The 25,215-nt window shown below is 42.9% G+C and overlaps 1 protein-coding gene across 1 annotated transcript in view; it reads right to left on the bottom strand.

Moving 5' to 3' along the window:
• Window positions 1–24,866, bottom strand: part of NRG2 (neuregulin 2) — a 189,910-nt gene extending 165,044 nt beyond the window's left edge. Inside the window, exon 1 of the mRNA XM_081282436.1 lies at window positions 24,029–24,866. Coding sequence (XP_081138562.1) covers window positions 24,029–24,749 — 721 coding nt within the window. The 5' untranslated portion in view covers window positions 24,750–24,866. The remainder of the gene's footprint in view (window positions 1–24,028) is intronic.
• Window positions 24,867–25,215: the final 349 nt, after the last annotated feature.

Raw genomic sequence — 25,215 nt, 5'->3', positions numbered from 1 at the left:
ATAAACTTTAGCTCCTATGTCAGATTTCCAGGACCCAATTTTTGATAACCCAGAAACTGGAAAATCAAGTTACTTCAACAAACACATCCCTTGTACTTCTCCTTTCAGGGCTCCACCTCTGAATAGGTGAGGCTGGCAATGGCTCAGGGGCCTTTGCAGCCCATCATTCATGTCCACACTGGGGGTGGGTGAAATGGCTCCTTGTGCACAGGCTGGTTCCTACATGCCACACCCCTCAAGTTAGGGAGGAAGCATTAGGCCTTCCTGACTCCACAGTCCTGCTCTCAACTAGAGAACACAGAGTTGTCACCTACAGGAGAGGCAGGAGGGGGCAGGTGATGCAGAAGAGTTAGTGTGAAATTGGAGGTCAAGTGCAAGGAGTTATAACTGTGCTACTTTATGGTACTGTACAACCTTGGGCAAATGATTTCACTCTGTGCCTAGTTTTTTCACATTTAAAGCTTAAATTCTAGTCAGGTGCAGGGTTCATGGCCTATAATTCCAGCTACTCAGGAGGCTGAGATATGAGGATCACAAGTTCATGGACAGCTTGGAAAACTTAGGAGACCCTATAAAATTTAAAAAGGGCTGGGAATACTATTCAGTGGTACAGCACTTGACTACTAGGTATGAGGCCCTGGGTGCAACCCCTAGTGCCACAAAACAAATAAACAAACAAACATTGGCTAGAGAGGAAAGAGCTAAAAACCAGAGAACGTAAAGGAATGACCAGAGAAATACAAGTTGGGCATCACTAGTACAAAAATCCAAAATCCTCCAAACTCCAAAACTTTTTGAGTACCAACATGATGCCGCAATTGGAAAATCTCACATCTGACCCCATGTGACTAGACATAGTCAAAAACAAGTGCATCAAAAATATTGTATAAAAATTGGATTCAATTTCTAGGACCAAATATAGATATATGTAGATATATATCTTGTGCTGGAATTTTATTATATATATATATATATGCATATATTATGTAATATAAGTATAAATATACATATTGATGGTGGATATTTTATGACATATATATTATAAAATTACCCTCAGTTGATGTGTATAATGTATATATGAAACAAACTAATTTTGTGTTTAGACTGGGGTCCCATCCCTAAGATAGCTCATTATGCACATGAAAATATTAAAAAATCTGAAAACCAAAACACTTCTAGTCACAAACATCCCTTATCCAAAAGGGATACTCATCCTGCAGAAGGCAAACTAGGAGTGTGACAAAATGGAAACTAAAGGAACCATGAATTTAAAAAATGGGTATGAGGGCTGGGGATGTGGCTCAAGCGGTAGCGCGCTCGCCTGGCATGCGTGCAGCCCGGGTTCGATCCTCAGCACCACATACAAACAAAGATGTTGTGTCCGCCGAGAACTAAAAAATAAATATAAAAAAAAAAATGGGTATGAGAGGAAACAGAGACAAGATGTCTAGACTGTTCTTTCAAGAAGTTTGGCTACAGGGCTGGGGATGTGGCTTAAGTGGTAGTGCGCTCGCCTGGCGTGCTTGCGGCCCAGGTTCGATCCTCAACACCACATACAAAGATGTTGTGTCCGCCAAAAACTAAAAAAAAAATATATTAAAAAAAATTCTCTCTCTCTCTCTCCCTCTCTCTCTCTCTTTAAAAAAAAAGAAGTTTGGCTAGAAAGAATAGAGAAGATTTAAGATGGAGAGACTTGAGTATGTTGAAAAAGGGATAGAAAGGAGTAGGTAGAGATGAAAGAAAAAGAACAACAGGGAGGCTGGGCATGATGGCACAAGCCAATAATCTCAGCAGCTCTTGAGGCTGAGGCAGGAGGATCGTCAGTTCAAATCTAGCTTCAGCAACTTAGCAAGGCCTAAGCAGTTCAGTGAGACCCTGTCTCTAAATAAAATATTAAAAAGGCTGGGTATGTGGCTCAATGGTTAAGCACCCCTGAGTTCAATCCCCAGTACCAAAAAAAACAAAATGGAGGGGAGTCAGTGGCATTAGGCTTCTGAGAAATTGGAAGGGAGGGACTGCAGTAAGAGCAAGAAGACTGGCCTCAGATGACAAAGGACATCTGTTGCATGAGAGAGGAAGAAGAGAAGAAGATGGGTGACTATGAAAGTCAGTTTATGTTCATCCCTCCAAACATACAAAATCATAAACTTAATTCTTCTGATGTTTTCAGAGAAAAAACTCAAAATTTTACAGGCCCAAGTGTTCTTGGTGAGCAGTGTAGAATCCCAGGAAGCAAAAGGCTTTCGTAGTCCTATCTTGACCTGGTACAAAATGACACTTAACTTCTCTTCACTGCTCCTGAGTCAGAACAAGGTAAAATGAGAGCTGCTTCAAGTTGAGTTATCCATAGGGGATGTGGCAGGATCTCTGGGAGACGACAGCCCAGGTGTAACCAGGTCACCTGTGGGAAAGTGGTCGAAGCGTCACTGAAGTAGAAGTTACAAAGCATGGGCATGCAGGTGGGGATAGTTATATTCATAGAGAAAGACAGCCTCACTCTTTGACATAGCAACTTTAAAGAGAGGAGGGGGGCGCTGGGGATGTGGCTCAAGTGGTAGTGTGTTCGCCTAGCATGCGTGAGGCACTGGGTTATATTCTCAGCACCACATAAAAATAAAATAAAGATATTGTGTCCACCTAAAACTAAAAAATAAATATTAAAAAAAAAGAGAGGAGAGGGGAAGAGCCCACCTGCCTCATAAACTGAGATCTTATTTTATGTACTAATCCATAGTGAAATGTTGCCCATGTCACTGCCCAGTCACTTGATAGTTCCCCAAAGCCTGGGATTTGGGGCTGTTTCTCTATTCACTATGTCATAGCCAGTGCTTGGACTCTAGGACCAGACTTCATCAGCATCTCTTAGCCTAACGTGCAAAAACAGCACTCATGTATTAAGATTTAGGAGGACAAGTGCGTGCCAAGGTGACAGAAAGCAGAACACCAAAATGCAGAGGCTGCCAAATCCCTGCACCCCAACTCCTGCAGATCCAAACCAACACCACAGCCACCCAGTTCAGGCCCTGTTCCTCTGGTTTGCTCTTTCAACCCTTGGAGACACTCTTTCTGAAACCACAAAGGGGCTACTTTCTCATTTATAGGGCCAATGTTTCTAACAAAAGCTCATCCCCAGGGGACAATCAGAAGAGATGCTGAATTCCAAATGAAGAAGAAAAGGAGAAGGAGCCCATTTAGAATACTGCCTCTTTGGTCCTGTTATCCAAAGTCCCTAAAGCATCAGGGGAAGACAGAAGGAGAAGAAAAGGCAGGGAATCACAGGGAGGTGATAACTAACACTTAGCAGCCTGTCTATAATAAGCAAATGACATAATAGAAATAAACACAGCTCTGGGGAGAGGTGCTGCCTGCGCTGCCCTAGCAGGCCCAGGGGCTCGAGGGAGTCATGCTGGGCTAGAAACCCGGTTATTTCTAGGGCACCACACAGAGTCTGACCTGAATCAGGAGCCACTGGAAGCAGGGGCCAGAGGAGGCCTGATGGGAGGCTGGAAAACACAGTGAGGTTCCAACCAGGGGGCCTTGCTCCCCGGCCCCCTCCAGAGGTGGGAAAGGAAAGAAACCAAAGAATCCTTCAAAGAAGGATCCAGGGGTCTCCTGAGCCTCCATATTTCAGTAGAGGTAACCAGGTGATCAGTAAAAGTCAATAATTCCTTTATCACTTCCCTGTTCACGATTGTTCTTCCTAGAAAGTATGGGTTCAAATTACCTCCATCCCTAGTAGGATCACTAGTAGGATCAGCTAGGAATTCACCTGTTTTGAGCTTAAGGTTCCTAGATGTAGAATTGGGAGAGGGCCACTTCCCAAGGTTTTTGTGAAAATTAAACAAAACAACATGTTCTGTACATTTTAGTGTCTTTCCCATGCCCCTCTCTACTTGAGGATTTACATTCTTAATTATAAATTCTTTGTCTATATTCCCTGAACACCCATCAAGAGGAGAAGAGGGGAAGGAACTCAGGAGTCTCCTGTCATTCAACCCAAAAAGAAAAGTCACATTCAGATAATCAATGGGAGACCGAAACAAGAAGAACTGGTACTAAGCAGAAAGTTTTGAATTTGGAGTGGAATGTGAAGAACTGTCAAAAGGTAAAAAGAAAACAAGAATAGAATTCATCCTGAAAAGAAACTTCACAGAGAGCTGGTTGGTTGTCCTGTTACATAGTGGGTTGATGTTATAGGGTTATAGGACAGGGGTAGGGGACCCATCTACTCACCAACACCCAGAGCTCCAAACAGTCAAATCCAGGGTAACATAAACTATCTGTTCACCAAAATGATCTTGCCTTTCACCTTTAGGAAGAAGCAAGAAATGATGAAAAAATTGTCCATTTGAGATTTCTTAAAAAGTCAATACACCTGGATACAGTGGCACTGCCTGTAATCCCAGTGACACTGGAAGCTGAGGCAGGAGGATCTCAAGTTCTAGGCCAGCCTCAGCAATTTAGTGAGGCCCTAAGCAACTTAGCAAGACCTTGTCTCAAAAATAAAATCAATAAAAAGGGCTGGGGATGTGGCTCAGAGGTTAAGTGACTCTGGGTTCAATCCCAAGTATACCCCCCAAAAAATATCAATACACATAATATGTCCCAAGATCAGAACATACATTCAAGCCAACTTTCCACTTCCACAGATCTCATGTAGTGAGAAAGGATGACCATGATGCATCACAAGACCCTCCAAGACAAACTGACTTCTACACTCACTGAGGCCAGAAAAGGCCCCAATGCATTTCAGTAAGATTTCTGGTAGCAAAGGCTGAGGTCAAATAGCTTCCCAGGTAGCAAAAAAAAAAAAAAAAAAAAAGTGCCAGTTTGCATATGTGGCCCATCTTCTTCCAAAAAAGTAATTAACTTATTCATCACATGTACTGTGCCACCAATTATAAGGCATGGCCTGACTTAGAGATGTCCATGTTGGGGCAGGAGGGGTCTGTGCATCTTGAGACCAATGAAGTAGGATATGTCTGCCCAGGGAAATATTCCATCCATGTCTCAAACTCCCACTCTGTGACCTTGCCTTTTAGTCGTTGGCAGAGGGACTGTGAATAGGTTATGCACAAGGTACTCTCTGAGCACTGATCTTTAAGAGTGAGCTGACTTGTTAACTATAATAATCACAGCATGCTTTGATACAGCACTTTGCAATCTCAAAATGCTTTCATGGATGTAATCTCCTCTGATCCTCCCAATATCCCCGTCAGGTAAGAGAAGCAAATATTGTTAGCCCTATTTTACAATTAACAAAACAGCCTGGAAAAGGTCAGTCATCCTAAGGTTACAGAGCTAGGAAGTGGCAAATTAGAATTTAAACCAACATCTCTCTCTCTTAGGATTGTGCTGTTTTATGAGACAAAGGCTGAGGTTAGGATAATCCCAGCATTGTCCAAAGAAAATTCCATGAGTAATGCCTAACTTCTGTATTTTTATGTCTGTCTCCACTCACCAATGATTTCCTAAGAATGATCCTTTAAGTTATAAGGGGCAGGTATGGAATTCAGTAGTTTGCCTATCCCCTAGAAGTCCCTGTTCATGACCTAGAAGGAAATATCTTCTCTGCACCAGTAGAACAGTCTGACTGAGCCGCTCACACATGTGCCCCTCATGTTTTGTTAATTCCTTCTGAAAACCAGGCAGAAAGGCCTATAGATTCCTGAACATAAAGGCAACAAGAACAAAGAGAACTTCATTACCCCAAGAGGCTGGGAGATGCCTGGAGAGCAAAGACAGAGAGCCAGAAGTGGCCACCCAGTCTAGGAGAGGAACAAGCTGAAGCCCACAAGCTAAACAGAGAGAGATCCGAATTTTATGGAATATTAGGTTCATCTGGAAGTAAGAACAGCCTAGATATGTGTGTGCATAAAGCAAGGAGGTTCCCTCTCTCTGCCCTCGGCTCTTTCTCTCCTCCAGCCACCCTTCAGGAATCCTCTGCTCCCCTCCTTATTTCTGTGTTATCTAACTCTTCATCTCTGGTCCCAACCTTTCACACAGGCGCCTGCTCTCCATTAAGAAAGTCCCAGCTGTCCCTATTCCAGCTGCTCCAAATCATGCTTTCTGCTACAGACCAACTAAAACTACTTCCCATCCCAGTTAGGTTTGGAGGGTTTGGTGCTGAGATAGCTTCAAGGCAGTGTGCTAGTCCCAAAAGAGATTTGGAATTCTCTTTCTTCCACCATGAATTCCAGCTTTCATCCTATCAGAAATGACCTTCCCCCACTATCAACTACCCAAATCCAACTTGATCCATCTGTCTGGGTTTACCTATTATTCCATTTTGGCTCCTTTAAGTCTTTCTGATTCCCCTAGCTAGTTATGTATTTGTCCTCTGTCTCTCGGTAAGTGCCATACTCTTTGGTAGCATATGACTTAGTACCATTAATAACAATTTGACAAATGCCATCACCCCTCACAAGATCTTTATACGCTCCTTGATGGTATGTCCATGTTCTACTCATTATTACATTTTCTGCAAAGGGTACTGTGCAGAGGAAGTACCCAACAAGTATTTGACCTTCCTCCATGTACCATATGTCCACTTGAGTCTCCCACCAACAAATGGGGGCTGAGCACAGACCTCCTGGGTTCAGAATTCTGGCTCTGCTATTTATAGGTTTGTGATTTGGGGCAAGTTATTAATCTATGATTGGATTCCACTTTTGTAATAAAGAGGATAATAACAGTATTTATTTCACTTAGTTATTGTGGGAACTAAATGAGCTAATATTTATAATGTGATTAGAACAGTGTCAAGTACATAACAAATCTCACATAAGTATCTGTTAAGTAAATAACATCATTGCCAAACTCATCATTTTCCCCGTTATAACTTCATTTTTTTAATGGCATTATTATTTCCAGCTTTCCAAGATCAAACCTTGATTGTTTTTTTCCTTTATGATTGCTACCCAGGTCATCCCCATGTCTCACAGATTCTAGAAAGAAAATATCTAGTTTACCTGTTCCTTAGTCTCCATGGCTTCTAGGACTTTATAACTACATTCTTTTTTTTTTATTATTTTATTGTTGGTTGTTCAAAACATTACATAGTTCTTAATATACCATATTTCACAGATTGATTCAAGTGGGTTATGAACTCCCATTTTTACCCCGTATACAGATTGCTGTGTCACATCAGTTACATTCTTAATCTCCAGAACACGTATTCCTCCCCAATTCCAGGCCTCTCTGAATCATGTGGACAAAGTACTCACAAACATTCCTCTCTTTGTATCCTATCTCTGTTCTAAAACCAACAATGGCACCCTATCACCTCCAGAGCCACGTTGAAATTCCTTTGTCTGCCTTGAGAGACCCTCTTTAATCTGCTCCAGCTCTGTTTTCCTAATCTTATCTCTCTACATCTCTACCCCAACAGTATTAACATCATCATGGTCCTGTACAGACATTTTTCTCTACCTCTGCTCAATTGTTCTTTCAGCCCAGCAGACTTTCACCTATCTTCCTAAATTCCCCAAACCTATTCATTCTGCAAGACTGACCACCAGTCGTAAGACTGTCCTAGAACTTCCCAGCACCAACTGATTTTCCCCCTTCTCTCTAGTCTATTTTACCTTTGGACAATTACTATGTGCCTTTTCTTTATGTTACTTATTAATCTGATATTCCCAACTAGATTATAAACCTCTCAAGATCAAGATACAAAACTGCTAGATCTCCCTAGCATCCTTCAAAGAAAATATCAATCAAGGAGCTAAAAAAATAAAAATAAAAATATTTTAACTGATATTTGATTTTGAACTTGCCTCTCCCTTCCTTCTGGAGGCAGGAAGTGGATGAGGATGTGACTGCATATCCACCTGGCTGATCCTATATGCTGTGACCACAGATGGTGTGGCAACCCTACCTAGGGGATTTGCTATAGCCAAAAAGCCTGCTCTCTGTGTTGACAAACGCCAACAGTCTCTGTAATCTAGGCTGCCATATGGTTCACCCAGCCCTGCAGCAAAATCAGTTTCTCAGGAATATCTGAGAGATCAAGCACGCCAACTCTACTATCTATGGAGTGCAGGAGGTCACCTTGAGCTAGATCTACCCAAAACAGGAAACAACAGAACCTCCAAGGACAAGCCAAAGGCCAACCAGATGCAAAACTGACATCCTCTGAGATATCTGTCAATGACATCTGCCCCTTCTCTGAAATCCAGTGATATTGGCCCAATGAGCCCCCTCCACCAGCACTCTTGGGGCTTCCCAAGAAGAATCCACAGCTGAGCAAGGGCAGAAAGAAAAGGTACACTGCCCTCACTGTATGGAGAAAGCTACCCAAAGTCAGAATTTAATTTCTGTTTTCATAGCATCTGGTCTGGAGGGCTAGTAACAGAGTAAAACAATTTTATCATTGAGCCAGCTGTCCTAATTTAGGAAGGACACTCCCCATTTTTGGATCAACTGTTCATCATTTCCCCATTCTCACTTCTTTGTGGATTTTGAAGGCAGGAGGAGGTCAGGCCCCCATCATCTTCCTAAATTGCCCCAACCCCTCCCACCCAATTATCACAATCACAGACTCCTTGAGGCTGCTGGGGTTTGAAGCTCAGAATGGAATACAGGGGAAGTCTAGCTTCAGGGAAAAACTCAGCACTTCAGACATCTCGAGTGTCTCTCAGCCCAGGATTTTGCTAAGATTTACGTAGAAAAACTGTAAACCCATGAAGGCTCTATTTCAATGCCATGCCACTTACCTAATTGGCTTAAAACATTTTCTCCACCAGTTCTCACAGCTGAAGAAACCATAATTTGCTGAAAACAGAACCTCAGAGCATGAGTAGAACCTGCTCAAGGTCACACAGAAACAAAGACTAAGGCTGGACCTACAAAGGCTGATTTCCAGGAAGGACTCTCATCATTAAAACAATAGCTAAAAAAGGCCTGATTAGTCCCCCTTTCCTCATTTAAATCCCCACAGCCCAACTCTCCTCCTGACCACCTAAAGGAAGGTGCTGTCACTTCTGACTGCCCAATTTGGACTGAAATCTGCCATCTGCTGGCCTCCCATCATTCTATCCACACATCTCCTGAGTATCAAGAAGACCCTGGATAGGTCATAGATCATTTTGCTGAAAAGCCTTCTCTCAGGCTGATTTTCCTTTTTTTTAAATCAGGATCTCCCTATGTTGCTCAGGCTGGCCTCAAATTCCTGGGCTCAAGTGATCCTCCTGAGTAGCTAGAGTAGCTAGGACTATAGACACGTGCCACTGTACCCAGCTGGGCTGATTTTGAATCAGCTCCCTTGGCTGTGCTGTGTGGCTATGGCTCATGTAAGTGTCCTACAGAGGAACACAGAAAAAGAAATTAGTTCTTCACTCATTTTCCCTTCAACTTACATTACTGAGCTCCCATTATCATTTGTTAACTTCATTACCATGAAAGTGATAGGGATACCGGATTATACAAAACCACCAAGTCTTCCCATCCCTGAATACAATTTTCAAGGTGCTTTCCCATAGAATTTAATAAAACACAAGTGCGACCCACATTTCAGAGATTTGGTGTTTATTAATATTATAAACAGTAGCAACAAAGATAGTAAAGAGCACTTTGTAACTAACCCACCCCTTGCCCACTTCACCTTAAGTGTCAATCTCAATATACTACTCATAGATCTACCAACATATCACATCCCTAGGACTGCCTCCTTCCAAGAACCAGAGGCTTATTCCCATGGTCAGTTCTAATCCTGAGGGAAAATCCTAAAGTTACAGAACCTTTGTTAGCCATCTATTTTAAGGAAGGCACAAATTGATACATAAAGATATATCCTCTGCTTCCCTCTTGCATTCAAGAAGCCCACAGTGTGGAGGATCATCCACAGGCTCTCCTCCTCCCCAGGTTGCTTACAGAAGAGCTGTGAACCATACCAAGACATAGAGGTGGGCATGGCTCATTCTGACTGAGGGAGTCAGAAAACACTGGGAGGAGAAGGGTTGAGCCTTCCAGGCTCAGAGCGCAGCCTGGAAAGATGAGGAAGCTGGGAAATGAGTAGGAAAGCAGAGGCACACCAAGCCAAGGAAACAGAATGAGCAAAAGCACTAAAGAAGAAAAGTGCACGATTTGGGATTTCGAGCAGTATGTTTTGGCTACAGCAAAGATAAGTGTGGCAGAGTGGGCTAAAAGGCTCACAGGCAGGTGGGGGCCACATTGGGGAAAGCTTCACGTGTCCTGTGAAGGAGTTTCAGTTTTCTTCACAGACAATGAGAAGCTACTGAAGATTTCTGGGTTGGGGAGAGATATCCTGTTTAGAAAGCCAATGCCAACAATAGATGATAGATGGAAGAAAGCAGAAACTCCAAAGATAGGGAATTCCATCTGTGGCTACTATGGCAGTTTAGGTGAGATATAGCACTCCGCTAGAGCATTGTGAATGAAAAGAACTGGATTGAAGAGACTGCAGTAGTAAAAACGATTATGACTTGTCAATGGAAGGGGGCAGGGTGAAAAAGCAGTCAGAGATGACTCTGACATTTCTAATAGCTTGGGAGACTAGATAGTTGTTGTTATCTGAGATGGGAGTGTCCTAACCTGAATGGGATATGGTAGGAATACACTAGGCTCAGTTTAAGACTTTTTGATTTGTACCCTTTGTTAAGACTTCAGAAAGATCAAAGGCAATGCCTCAAAGAATCTTGAGACAGACAAAAGACCCTCCATGGATCTTAAGGACATGACTCACAGATCCTCCCCATTAAAGAATAGGGACTCACTAATCTTCATGGTATTGTCCCTCAGCAGCCTCACAGGATGCTTAATGTAGGGAAGAGTATGTATATCTTGGTAAGATTTGTGAGCGTGGCTTTTGTCTAACATAGTGAACCCAAAAAAAGATTCACTGGAAAGCCACATATTTTTTTTTAATTTTTTAGTTGCCAATGGATTTTTCACTTTGTTTATTTATATGTGGTGCTGAGGATCGAACCCAGAGCCTCACACATGCCAGACAAGTGTTCTACCACTGAGCCACAGCTCCAGTCCCAAGCCATGCATTTTAAGAAATAATTAGGGGCTGGGTTTGTAGCTCAGTGGGACAGCACTTGCCTAGCATGTGTGAGGCACTGGGTTCAATTCTCAACACCGAATATAAATAAATAAAAATAAATAAATAAAGATCCATCAACAACTAAAAACTACTTTAAAAAAAGAAAGAAAAGGAAAAGAAATTATTGTGCTATCAGGAAATCCACCAATGTGGACTAATAGGAAGCAGGCTGAGGAAATTACTTAGTGGCAAATGGCTGAATTTGATGGAAAATGAAGGCTAACCCAGAGGGCAGAACCAGAATCCCACATGGTAGAACTGAGAACCCTGAAGAATCTTCCAGGGCAGTGGCACTGAGCCCTATTCATATGCCAGGCTGGATTTTGGAACTGCTATGGACTAGTGACTGATGCTTCCCCCTTTCTAAATGGTTTGGTAATTTTATCCATGGTGTCATTTAGGGAAGCTGGGCAAAGGGTATTTGGGAGCACTATGCTGTGTTTGCACTCTTCTTGTAATTCTGAAATTATTTCAAAATTTAAAATAAAGTCATTTTGAAATGTAAGCATTACAGGGCTGGGTTGTGGCTCAGTGGTAGAGCGCTTGCCTTGCAAGTGTGAGATCCTGGGTTCCATCCTCAGCACCCCATTAAAAAAATTAAAATATATTTAAAAAGTAAGCATACCTTTAAAAAAAAAAAAGAACCATCTATAGCAGTTATCCTACATCTATCCCAGCACTGTATTTGGGGTGGAGGTCAGACACCTGTCCCTTTAGTTTATGATCTTTGGATCAAGAGGAACAGACTGAAGTGGCTGTACCCAAGGAGGTACATCTGCACCTAGACCTGACTTACATGGCAAGGCCTGGCCCTGCGCCTGAGCCTGAACCTGAACCTGATGTCATAACAGATGAGCCTCCTTGGGGGAGAGCGTGGTCTTGGGTGGGGATGAGTACATTCTTCCAGAGTGAGGAATATAAGTAATCTGTGCCAGAGGGCAGACTGTAATGCCCACATTCTTTAACACTCCTTTCATCTAGAAGCAAAGTGTACATTCTCTCCCTTGAATCTGGGCAGGACTTAGTAACTCTCTTCTAACAAACTGAATATTGTAGGAATAATGCTGTGACTTCTGAGGCTAGATCACAAAAAAGACAATGCGGCCTTCTCCTGGCCCTCTTCTGGGATGCTTCCTCTTGCAGTGAGGAAACCCAGGCAAGGTCTCTGGCCTTCTGCCCCAGCTAAGCTCCCAGATGAAAACCAGCCAGCAGCATCTGCTAGACAAGTCAGAAAAGAAAGTTTGAAATGGCCTAATCTAAGCTACTGTCTGACAGTCCAACCACCATCTGAGTAAAACTACCTGAGAGATACTAAACCTGCTCTCTGAGCCCTTCAAACCCCAGAACTATGAAAGATTCTAACACATAACTGGTGTTTTGTTATGCAGCAATAAATAACAAAAACAATGTGCTATGGGCAGCTGAAACTGGAATGAAAAATGTCAATGAAATCAAGCAACATTTCTCAAGTTCATATAATTAGCAGGGAACAGAGACAGGGTCTGGATGCTATCGGTCTGGATGCAAAGCCATTCTCTTTTAGCCAGTGATGGGCATGACAGTGAGAGTGACTAAAACTAGCCTGCATTGAAAGTTTGCTACAAGCAGGTGCTATCTTCCACGGAGTAACTCACCAAGTCCTAAGCCTTATCACGACGCTATAATCTAAGTATTGTTATTAGCCCCATTTTAGAGTTGGGAACCTGAGGTACCACGATGTTAATTTACCCAAAGTGATAGAACTCAGCCAGTCACAAAATCATATGCACCCAATTGAAAAGTTGCCTCCAGAACATGCAGTCTTACCCCCCTAGGCTAATACCCAAAAGAGTGATACTTCCAAAAAAATATTACACATGGGCTGGGGTTGTGGCTCAGTGGTAGAGTGCTCGCCTAGCATGCATGAGGCACTAGGTTCAATCCTCAGCACCACATTAAAAAAAAAAAAAAGTGAAACATGTCTGTAATCCCAGCGGCTGGGGAGGCTGAGACAGGAGGATCATAAGTTCAAAGCCAGCCTCAGCAAAATCAAGGTGCTAAGCAACTCAGTGAGACCCTGTTTCTAAATAAAATACCAAAAATAGGGCTGGGGATGTGGCTTAGTGGTCGAATGCTCCTGAGTTCAATCCAAGAAAGAAAGAACGAACGAAAGAAAGAAAGAAAGAAAGAAAGAAAGAAAGAAAGAAAGAAAGAAAGAAAGAAATTACATAAACTAAAAAGGGAACCAAGGACAACGCCTTAAGAACTATGCCTTTTACAAGGTGGTCAAAGGAAGAAAAACCCATGATGGAATGATCTGAGAAGGTGGAGACAGGGAAAAGAAGCATGTGAAAGGCACATCAGAAAAACCAAATGTCACATTCCCCTTACTGGCAGGATCTGCAAACTACCTTCAATCTTCAAGTGTGACCAGGTCAACAGCAAAGCCAGCAATAAGGCCCTTCCCCAAAATTCAGAACTGTTAGTAACAAACTCTTTCAAAGAAAGCAATCTTCCAACTACAGAATGAAGAGTAACAACTGTTGGATTACCCTCTGAGTCCTGTAAACAGAGCGATACTATTGCCCTTTCTATTCTTCCTCCTACAATGACAACACTTGCCTCTACTCTGTAATGATTAAGCTATTATTTAACTTTAGAGAAAAGAAAAGTAAACTCTTGTACCTACTTTAAAAAATATAGTTCGTCTATTCCCTAAAGACCTAAAAAGAGCATGCTACAGGGACACTGCTACATCGATGTTCATAGCAGCACAATTCACAATCGCAAGACTGTGGAACCAACCTAGATGCCCTTTAATAGACGAATGGATAAAAAAAAATGTGGCATTTATACACAATGGAGTATTACTCTGCATTAAAAAATGACAAAATCATAGAATTTGGAGGGAAATGGATGGCATTAGAGCAGATTATGCTAAGTGAAGCTAGCCAATCCCTAAAAAACAAATGCCAAATGTCTTTTTTGATATAAGGAGAGTAACTAAGAACAGAGTAGGGACGAAGAGCATGAGAAGAAGATTAATATTAAACAGGGATGAGAGGTGGGAGGGAAAGGGAGAGAGAAGGGAAATTGCATGGAAATGGAAGGAGACCCTCAGGGTTATACAAAATTACATACAAGAGGAAGTGAGGGGTAAGGGAAAAATAATACAAGGGGGAGAAATGAATTACAGTAGAGGGGTAGAGAGAGAAGAGGGGAAGGGAGGGGAGGGGAGGGGGGATAGTAGAGGATAGGAAAGGCAGCAGAATACAACAGATACTAGTATGGCAATATGTAAATCAATGGAAGTGTAACTGATGTGATTCTGCAATCTGTATACGGGGTAAAAATGGGAGTTCATAACCCACTTGAATCAAAGTGTGAAATATGATATATCAAGAACTATGTAATGTTTTGAACAACCAACAATAAAAAAAAAAAGATTGAACACCTGAAAAAAAATATATAGTTCGTGACCTTGGGCCAATGAAGACCACTAGAACTCTTTGCCAACTTGATGTTTTCTTTAGACACAGCTCCCCAGCAAGCACTAAAGTTCTAAGTTATCCCTTCACAGAACTATCTAAAATCAACGCCTTTAACTTTTTCTCCTGTACATCAGTCTCTGGACGGAAGGCAGACCATTTGCTGGAGGCCCCAGGGCTGCACTACTACCCAGAAGAAGCACAGAGCCCTCTCTGTGTGGGGACAAAGGCAGAAGCAGGGATAAAGCTAGCGGAGGGAAAATAGTCCTCCCAAGGGCACCGGTCCCAGCTCCAGCTCCCATTTGCCCTCTCAGCTAAGCACATACCATGCACAGTGGAAGCCTACGCCGATAATTTACATAGTGAGAAAGGAAGCAGCAAGCTTCCCTCAATCCAGGACCACCCATGTGCCTCCTAAAAATATAGGTTCTTTTCTTTACAAGCAGCAAGGGTCTTCTCTCAGAGGTGGCCATATCTTGCTCTGCCCAGAGGGTAACTCCCGGTTCCACATCTTAGGGTCTTAGTATTGACCTGAACCACCTGAGTTGAGCCCTGGAATAATGCTGGAATCACTGTCAGTAGATGGCCAAGACAATGTCATGTCACAAAGAGAGCAGGAAATGTCATTAGCCTTTTTGGAGAAGGCAGCAACATATGAAATGATGCCCGGAAGGATGGGAGAAGCCTTCACAGAAAACCTCGCATCTCATCCAAAAGAACCCAACCTGACAGATATGTGGGCAGATCTGTAGGGCGTGGTTCTACCCTCAACCTATGCCAGGACTCGATCCCACCTTCCCACTAGGTCTATCAATCTGAAGTTCAAGGAAGGGTTGGAAACTTTGTAGGAGGAATTTCTGGAGATTTATCTGATTCTTCAAAATGGGGACTGACGAAGGGCTGCTGCCTTTTTGACAAAAGTGAGTAAATTATCAGGCCTGAGCAGAAAGTTGGGGAGCAAGGTAGGGCAAAGTGGGAGAGGTGGAGCCTCAGGTAAGGGAGTCTCAGAAGCAAAACTCATGTGGAAAGTGTATGGAAAAGAAAGCAGCTATGAGTGAGGGGTCAGGCAGGCCACCCTGGGAAGCCCCAGTGTCCTTTGGAAAGAAACTCTCCACTTCTGGGCCTTGGTTTCACTCTGTGACAAATGAATCATGTCATGCTCTGAGACTCCTTTCTTTCCTTTTTTTTTTTTAATTCTTCCTTTCATTATCCGCCCCCTCCCCAAATCAAATTGACCAACAACAATGCTGGGAAAGTTGCATTGGGTACAGCTCTGCTATTTTCTCTTGCCGAGAGACAATTTCAACGCAACCTGACAAAACAGATCAGCTGCTTAATCCACCTGTTCCACCCTGAGGGTAACGAAACTCTCTTCTCTAGAGTCATGCCGAGCTATCCAGAAAGGAGTCATCATTAGGCAGTGCTTGGGAAATGCAGTACTGGTCTAAGCACATGTGTGAGGTGCTACACTGAGATCATTTTTGTGGCCACAGGCGCTAGTAGAAGGGACTCAGACTCCAGGAGATTGAGTGCCAGAGCCTTCTATAAGGTCATGACTAGAGGTGTTCAGGCCTGGAAACTGGAAGAGAGCTCCCTCCCTCTGGAGAAGCCTGCACCACACTTCCTCCACCAGTATTTCATCCAAGCAGATGTGGAGAAAATGCTTCCTTTCGAGGAAATGGTAACAGAATGAACATGCCAAAGGAGGGACAATTGTATTAGCAATAATAAAGAAATGGGAAAGGAAATTAAACGAATAATACCATGTACAATATCATCCAAAAAAATATTGAACACTTAGGGATGCATTTCAAATACTGCTTATATAATTAAGAAAAACTCATAAGCCCTGCCTATCATTCAAGTCTGGTGAAAATATCATCCTAATCTACCTCTCCAGGCACCTCACCAATTTCTCCATTTCCTTCTGTTATTTTGTCCACAAACATGCCCCTAAACTACTGAGATTTCTGCTTTCTTTATACAGAACCAATTTAATAAATCGATTCATCTCTCTTTATCCCAAGCTAACTTACCTTATCTATCTCTGACTATTGAAAGTCCATTTAAAACTACTTCTCCAAGAAACTTTCTTTAATCTTCTAACCTGATATAACTTTTCTTTTTATTTGTCTTTATGTGGTGCTGAGGATCGAACCCAGTGCCTCATGCTTGTAAAGCAAGTGCTCTACCACTGAGCTACAACCCCAACCCAATGACCTTTCTTTCCTTTATGACTCTTCTGCTCTTTTCATAGTATTTATCATAGTCTAGGTTGAATACTGTTCAGTCTTTGTACTTATAAATTGTAAACTCATTGATGGCAGGTACTATGTCTGATGCAACTCCCCTGAAGTACATTTTTTTTGGTACCAAGTCTTGAACCTAGGAGCACTTAACCCTGAGCCACATCCTCAGCCCTTTATTTTATTTTATTTTATTTAGATACAAGTTCCCACTGAGTTGATTAGGGCCTCACTAAGTTGCTGAGGCTGGCTTTGAACTTGTGATCCTCCTCAGGCTCCCAAGCTGCTGGGATTACAGATGTTTGCCACTGCAGCTGGCCATGTATTCTTTTTTTTTTTTTTTACACAAAATATATATTTAATATTTATTGAAGCAAACATCTAAAACATAAAATTAAGAGGAAGCTTTTTTGAATAATAGAAACTTTGGGTACCAAATTGCATTGCTGTCACAATAGAAATAATGATATCCTGACTTTTACAGCTATTTAGCCATGTGGTAACTGTGACCTTCCTTTCAATCAATTCTGAGGAATATAGTTCATCTTGGTTTCTGTTAATTGGACCAGTATTAAGATCAAGATCAAATAAAGCATCCCAGCCTAATGGACACAGATAGATCCTCGGTCTTTATAAAACAGTTCAGGGAAAGAAGGGGTAGGGGAGCAAATGTCCTTAGCACAGGCAGGGAATCTGTAGACTGATAAAGAAAACCATAAGGCATTCTGTTTCTGGAGAGAGAATAAATAGTAATCTGACCATCACATCTTGGGAGGGGTCTGTGTTGCTAGTAGATACAGAAACCCTGTAAGATTCTTGTGCTTTGGTCACTCTAGAAACATCTAGGAGGGGAAAATGAATCGTTAACCACCTCCCACCCACCTTCAGGAATCTGGCGGCACAATCAGGTCTTGAGCAGAGGCAGGCTCTGAAGATGGTAGGCCTCTGTCCCAGAGAAGGTCCGTGGAGAAGCTATTTGGCTCTCACTGAATGCACAAGTGGGAAGGGAATATGCTCATAGGCCAGAGCTCATGTGGCACACTCTCCCTGCAGAACTAGTCAGAGAAAGAAGGCACCTTAACTTAACCTCCTTTCATAATTATCAAAAACATCACAGCGGATTAGCAGCAACTGATCTCAATCAGTGTGAACTTGTCTTTTCATCCCACATTGGCAAAAGCTTGCCGGCTCTTTGCCTGGGTACAGCATGTCTTCTCCATGTTATCCTAAAGCCTTTTAATCATCCTTCATGTTTGCTTAAGTTCTCACAGCTTTGCATGGTTCTCTAGCTCAGCACAATTAATCCATGTGTATTGTTATTATTAAAAGAGTTTCATTTCACATAAGACCATCATTTTTCAAACCTGTCATAATTTTACACCTCCATGCTCAATTCATCCACTTTTCCCAGTTTTCTAAAGAGTTCCCTATGTCATCTCTTGAACTTCATAAACTAGAATTATTTCTATGTATGATTTCTGAAAAGTGATAAAAGAAACAAGAAACAAAACAAAAATCTTCATTCTACATACATGCATCCAAACTTAAATTTGGTAATGATGGAGTCAGATTTCTTTTACCTTTAGTCCATATTATACTAACAACACTTCAGACTTTGAAAAAAAGACCCAAAAACAAGTTGTTAAAGACTGCACAGGGGAAATTTCACTGATATTGACATCACCATTCCTTTCCCAAATCAATATTCAGAATTACTAAATGCCACAAAGCCAACAGGATTTAGGGGGTTAAGACTTCCTGCTGTTTAGATATTTGCACATTTACTTCTTCCCTACTTATCCAAATGGCAATTCCCCGATCCTCTGAAATTTAAACACTACCTTCAAGTCAGTTACCTTAAATATACTTCAAAACAGTTTTCAGATAGCTAAATCCCCCTGGACTCTCTTACCAGCTGCATATGAATATGGTCAAAATCAACTCTTCATCAGTAACTGAGGTCTTTGGCTTCTGGATAAAAATCTAAGCAATTGTGTACTGTGGAATTTTCTCTTTCCATCTAAGGAAATACTGTGACTTCCATATGGATGCTACTGTGAGATTACCAAGAGCATTAATCAGTGGGAGCTACTGAATGGACAAAGTTACAAGCCCTAAATCTCAGTGACAAAACTTTGGTCCTGTCCTTTGAGCATCTTGATGAAGATTCATCATGAAAAACTTCCTAATGGCAAAGTATCTGAAAAGTAAATTGGTATTTTCATTCCTGATCCTAAGATTATACTTGTGAAGTAGAGTACTAATTAAGGGGAAAAGAGCATCCTTTGACTAGATAACTCAAGGTGGAAAGGAGTCAGCTATAATTGGAGCCAAATAGTTGAAAATTTGGGTTAGGAGATATATATATATATATATATATATATATATATATATATATATATATATATATACATACATACATATACATATAATATATACATACATATACATATAATATATACATACACACATACACATATATATAAACCTGGGAAGAATCTGCCATAAAATTGGCTTAATGGCAAAATTAACATTATCATCTGTTAAAAGAAAAATGAAAGACTACTTTAAAAATGTTTTTAGAAAAATACACATTTTAGATAAATACACATTTCAAAAATGTTATCTTATAATTGCCCTAGAGCTGGGTAGCTAAGGAAAGGGATGAGGGAGACTTTTCTCTATGTGTTTTTTTTTCTTTAAAATTTTGTTTTAGTTGTAAATGGACACAATATCTTTTTTTTTAATGTGGTCCTGAGGATCGAACCCAGTGCCTCACATGTGTGAGGAAAGTGCTCTACCGCTGAGCCATAACCCCAGGCCCTCATCATATATTCTTATTTACTTTCTGAATTTTGAGCCATATAACGAAAAATGTAAATACATTTTTATTAAAAAGATCAAATGGGGGCTGGGGTTGTAGCTCAGTGGTAGAGTGCTTTCCTGCCCAGGTGAGGCACTGGGTTGGATCCTTAAGCACCCCATGAAAATAAGTAAATAAAATAAAGGTATCGTTTCCATCTACAACTAAAAAAATAAATAAGCTTATAGTTATTAGGAAATAAAATTAAAATATTTAGATAACAGAGGTGAGGAGGAAGCACACTTGCTTTGATTGGAGGCCACAAGAAAGTTAGTCCCCTAGACTGTCAATACAATATCCTCCCTAGATCTCAATTAGGTTGTTCTTCAGACTAATAGTTGTTTTATTTTTGTTTAAATTTGGGGGAAGAGGAATGGTAATCTGTCTCTCTGTCCCCCAATTAAGTAGATCTTCTCTAACAAGACCTTTATTCTTACTGCTCAAATCCCATTAACTCTAACCAGCACAATGATTAAGCATATTGTGGTTATTCTAGTTGATAAGGACTCCTTGGGGGTTGGGGGGGTTCCCATAGTGACAGGTAAAGACTATCATCAAACTCAGCTTTTCAGCCCAGGGCTTGGTATCAGAGATCAGGGAGTTAAGATTGTTTTAGCTTGAATCTAGAGGCTTTCTTTTTGAATGTCTCTTGACTTCATTCATTCAAACAGCACTCAGGGAAAGTCCTATAAGCAAGACACAGTACAAAACAGGGAGGGTTGGGCAGGGGAGTCAGGACAGAGAAGCCCTTAAAGATAAGATATTGTTCCTGCCCCCAAAATCGCATTCTGCAGAGGAAAGCAACTATGACAAGAAATGATGACATTAGGATGACCATTCAACCCCACAATCTATAACCAAGTCTTGTCCTCACCACTAGGACTGGTCAGTTTCTAATCTAGTTTCATTTTCCCATCTTCAAGCTGAAGCACAGCTGGGTTTCCAGCTGGCTGGGGAAGAAAAGATTCTTTAAATAAATGGCATTTTAAAAATATGCAGTCGCTTTTGCTATACTGAATTTTGTGAACCACCTTCCTCTAATATATAATTCTGGGTGCCAAATTAATTTAAAACTCTCTTAAAGGGCTGGGGACTGTAGGTCAGTGGTGGAATTCTTGTCTAGCATGTACAAAGTCCTGAATTCAATCCATAGTACAGCAAAATAATAACAACAATAGTAATACAAATAAAACTATTCTAAAGAATGTAAAGTCTCCAAGAAATACACCTTGTTCATGTTTAACAACAAAATACACTATACTCTGGAAAATAGCAAATGAGAAAGTCCCTGTGGAAGAAATGTTCTTTTTTTTATTGCTAACTATTGCATTTACTCAATAAGAAAAGAGCTTAAAAACATGTTTATAAGAAAGCAACAAGATGGGGTGTAATTATACCAAAATATATGCAACCATCTTTGAAAATGCAAGATTATTTGCAGAACTGGATTCTTTTATAGCATGTCAAAGAGTTGCTAATCCCTGCAAGGCCATCTAACTCCATTTCTTCTCCTTTTCACTGAATGCACAGAAAACACCTCCATGTATGCAATCCTCTAGAAGTGCAAAGATTTTATTCAGCTCTTTACCACCAGAGGTAGTATTTTTGGATAAATGATACACATGAGAGCTGTAAAAATGCCCCTCTGCATAGTGATGATATTTATCATTTGACAATATATTGTCAATGCAGCAAGACCCCCACCTACCGTTGTCCACCTTAGTTCACAGACTTAAAGTCAACATTTCACAGTTGAAATCAGCCATATAGGAGGACCGTTTAAAAGATGTGCAATGTGACCCCTCATTGATGCTACTGAGGCATTGCCAACTTTTAAGCACATATACCTCTTGGAATCCAGACACACTCAGAGCAGGAACTGGCTAAACAAAGTAACAATTCAACCTCAGTTGCTCAATATAACAGCTACAACGACAGTTTCCAAGTGCCAGTTTCCCTATTTTGCAACGGGCAAATCTGCTCCAAGGAGAAAATGTTCCCAGTGACCCTGTGGCCCAGAGGGCTTTCTTTAGAATAGAAAACAGAAAATGAATTTGTTAGCTATTTCCTGCTGAACATAAGGAAGGTGTTGTGGTTAGATAGGATGAGTTTGTTTCCTTATTTAATTATACTATTACAGTACCTGTTTTCTTTAACCACATGGTAGAAAATAAGAAAATGTAGTTAATATTCTTTTGTCATCACCAATGCCACAAGTCTCCTCTCACAAACAGGCCTTTTACTTTCTAATCTGCTTACGTAAAACTCCCCAAACTGACTCCCTATTCACTATGAATTCAAAGCAAAATTTTTTGCATTCTAAAACATTACTGCCATACACATTCCTGCTCCTCTATAATTTATGATGTGTGAGGGCCTTCCCTTTACCAGTGATTGCAATCCTAAATTTATCTTTCTGAGAACTATACTACACATGCTATTTTAATAATATAAGATGGCCATGAACTAAAAGCAGACTATATTTCTGACCCTTATCTCTCTCATGATCTCTGCATTCAGTGGTTAAACTATTAAATGTTCACTAAAACCAACAAGGTATAACTGATAAGGCATATTGTGTTGGGAGGAGAAAGGAAGAGATGGGGAACAAGGGGACAGAGAAGCCTACTACTCTATGGGGATATCTGACAATGACTGTCAGGTCCTCAGTGGCCCAGACTAGAGATCATGTGAAGATGTGCACTTTGCCTATCAGGAATAATTCAACAAAACCCCAAACAGAAGCTGTCCTTGAACAAGGTTCAGTAAATGTTTTTACTGTCTATTTCCTACTGCACAATACAGTTCCACAGATTCCCAAGGGATCTCAGACAAAATACTTAATAGAATAAAAAATTAGAAATTCTTAACTGGTCTCAACTTGTCATCATAAAATATTTAGGAACATAAAACCAACATTAAAAAACAGTCAACAATATTCCTTAGAATAATGTCAGCACCATAAACTGCTGTTATCTCTGAAGTTTTTTCTCTCCTTATTAAGACACTGCCAAGATTCTTCTCATTAAAGTGATCGCAGTTTAACATAGTGCCTAGATATACTCCCACAACTAAACTCCTAAAATTTGCCTCTTGAAGGTGCGGGGGAGGGAAGCTTCCAAAGTCAAAGGCATTTATCTAGAAAGAAGAGAGCAGCAAAACTTCCAATGAGCTGTTACACATATTTTGCTACTCAAGGCTATCTACACTAACCAGATTCAATTGGTAAACTGGTAAACATACCAACTTCTCTAAGAATCCAGGTCATCTATGGAAATTCAGTGGTTATACAGTCCAGAGTCACAACAAATGCCACAGATTCAGCCTGAGAACAAAATGAAACCCCAATATGAATAAGCACAGGACAGGCTGACAGAATACTCCAATGAAGGGACAATTCAGTTTAAATATCTTACTGAGAAGTAAGTACTGGATTCAGGGACAAAAAGAAAAAGCTCGTAAACTGACATTTCTTTGACTTCCATTCTCGGCTTCAGGGATCTCCAGATTCAGTGATTTGTTTCAAATCACCTGCATTCTTGTGCAGCACCCAACATCATGAAGATAAGAGATGCAGTGGATACATCCGGCCAGGAAGATGTCAAAGCTGAACTTACAGCATTCAGCAGAAGTTACTCTATTTCATCATCATCATCATCCAAAGCTCTAGTAAGATCTTCCAAAAACCGCTAAAAGGGGTGTCTGCTAGCGGTCCTGGAGGTTTGCTGTGCTACCCGCTCGGCAAAGACAGGCAATCACCATAGAGGGGGAGAAAAGGAGCCACATGGAAGGACGGAAAACAGTAGCAGAAAAAGTCCAACTCTGCCTGCGCCAGCGGTGTGGATGGCAGAGCAGCGAGCCCCAGGAGAGGAAGGAGGGGGCGGGGGATCATTCCCTAGGAGAACTTGTAAGCGGAGGCCTTTACAGCCTGAGAGTCTGCCCAGCCGATCCTGCAGACCCTGCCAGCCTGGGCAAGGCAGGCCCTTGGGAGCAGAGCGGGCGAGGCCTCGGAGGGTCACTCCTGACTCACTGAGCCTCAGGCCAGCACCGCCCGGACCTTTTCGTGTTTCTCCTTCCGCTACTGGGCTATGATGGCAGCTTTCCAGCTCCACATGCCATACATCAGCCGCAGATCCCAGCTGGCACAGGCCGGAGCCTCCCCCGCAGCCCCCCGACCCTGGCACACTTTGAGCCTGATCCTACTTCTCCTCAACCTCAACCCCCTCACCCACCCATGCCAGGCGCCCTGCCCAGGGGTGGCCCCACCCCCTCCAGCGGCCGGACGCTGCCAGGCCTGGGCACCTGCAGCACCTCCCCGCCCCACCCCCATTCTCCATCACCTCTTCCCTCCCCCCTTCTCCAGCAGAGGGAGGGGGCAACTCACCGCAGTCAGTGCACAGGATCTTGCCCACCTCTTTCTTGAGGTTTTTGCTGTTGGTGTCAAGGGGAGCAAAGGCCGTCTTAAAGACTAAGGGCTGCTCCGTGGGCTCCAGGAAAAAGATGTAGCGCTGGTTCCTTTCGAGAGGCGCACAGGAGCCCACGCTGATCACCTGCTCGCGCTGCAGCCCCCCACTCCGGAGCGGCCACTTGTCCAGCACCTTCACGAGCGCTACCCGACCCGTGGCGGGCGGCTCGCGGGTGCTGTTTGAGCTGGAGCCGCCAGCCGGAGCCAGTCCCTGTACCTTGCCCTCCACCACCACGGGTGCCTTGTATGCCTGGTCCTGCACAGACTTGAGGCTGGGCGAGTAGCAGGCGAGCGACACACCGAAGAGCAGCATGGAGAAGCCGGGGGCCGGGTCGCGCCTCATGCCGCCGGCGGCTGCGACTCGCGAGCGGGCGGTGGCTCTCTGGGCTGCGGGGCTGCGGGGCTGCGGCTGTAGCTGCGGCCGCGGCTCTGGGGGCGCAGCGGGACGGGAGATGCTGCTGCTGCTGCGGCGGCGGCGGCTGCTGCTGCTGTCGCTCTCGCTGCTGCTGCTGCTCCTCTCGCTGCTGCTGCTGCTGCTGCTGCTGCTGCTGCTGCTGCTGCTGCTGCTGTCGCTGTAGATGCTGCACCGAGCCTTCTCCAGTGGCGGCGGCGGCAGCGCTGAGCAGCAAACCTGCCGCATCTGGCCAGGCCATTTGGGGGGCTCCGCCGCTCAGCCGCCGCCGCCTTGGGAGGGGAAACAGAGCCCGCTGGAAAACCGGAAACAGCGTAATGTTAGCGCCCCGTAGCCCTCCACCCGCAGCCCGGGGAGGTGGCCCAGCTAGGGCAGGGGGCAGGCGGCAAGCGGGCCGCGATGCGCAGCCAGGCGCAGCGCAGCGCTCCCTCCCTGCGCGCCAGGACTTGGAGGAGGATGCGGAGGATGGGACGCCCGCCCACTTGCTCTCTCGCGCCCCCTCTACCCCCGGACCGAGTGGGGAGCGCGGCTTCTGCAGGGAAAGCTTGGGACTGCACTGCTTTAGTGCCCGCCTTCAACCCGCAGGGGCACGGGAGGAATCGTGCCACCCTATGATTTTGGGATTTATCGGCAAGACAGTGGGGGTAATGCGTGAGGAGAGGATGGAAAACAGATAGTGGCTTCTGACAGCATC

This window comes from Spermophilus citellus (assembly GCF_964194105.1).
Source record: "Spermophilus citellus genome assembly, chromosome: 1".
NCBI classification, from domain to species: Eukaryota; Metazoa; Chordata; class Mammalia; order Rodentia; family Sciuridae; genus Spermophilus; species Spermophilus citellus.
Note: the sequence above shows the minus strand (reverse complement) of the source record. Positions and strands in the feature narration are given on the sequence as shown.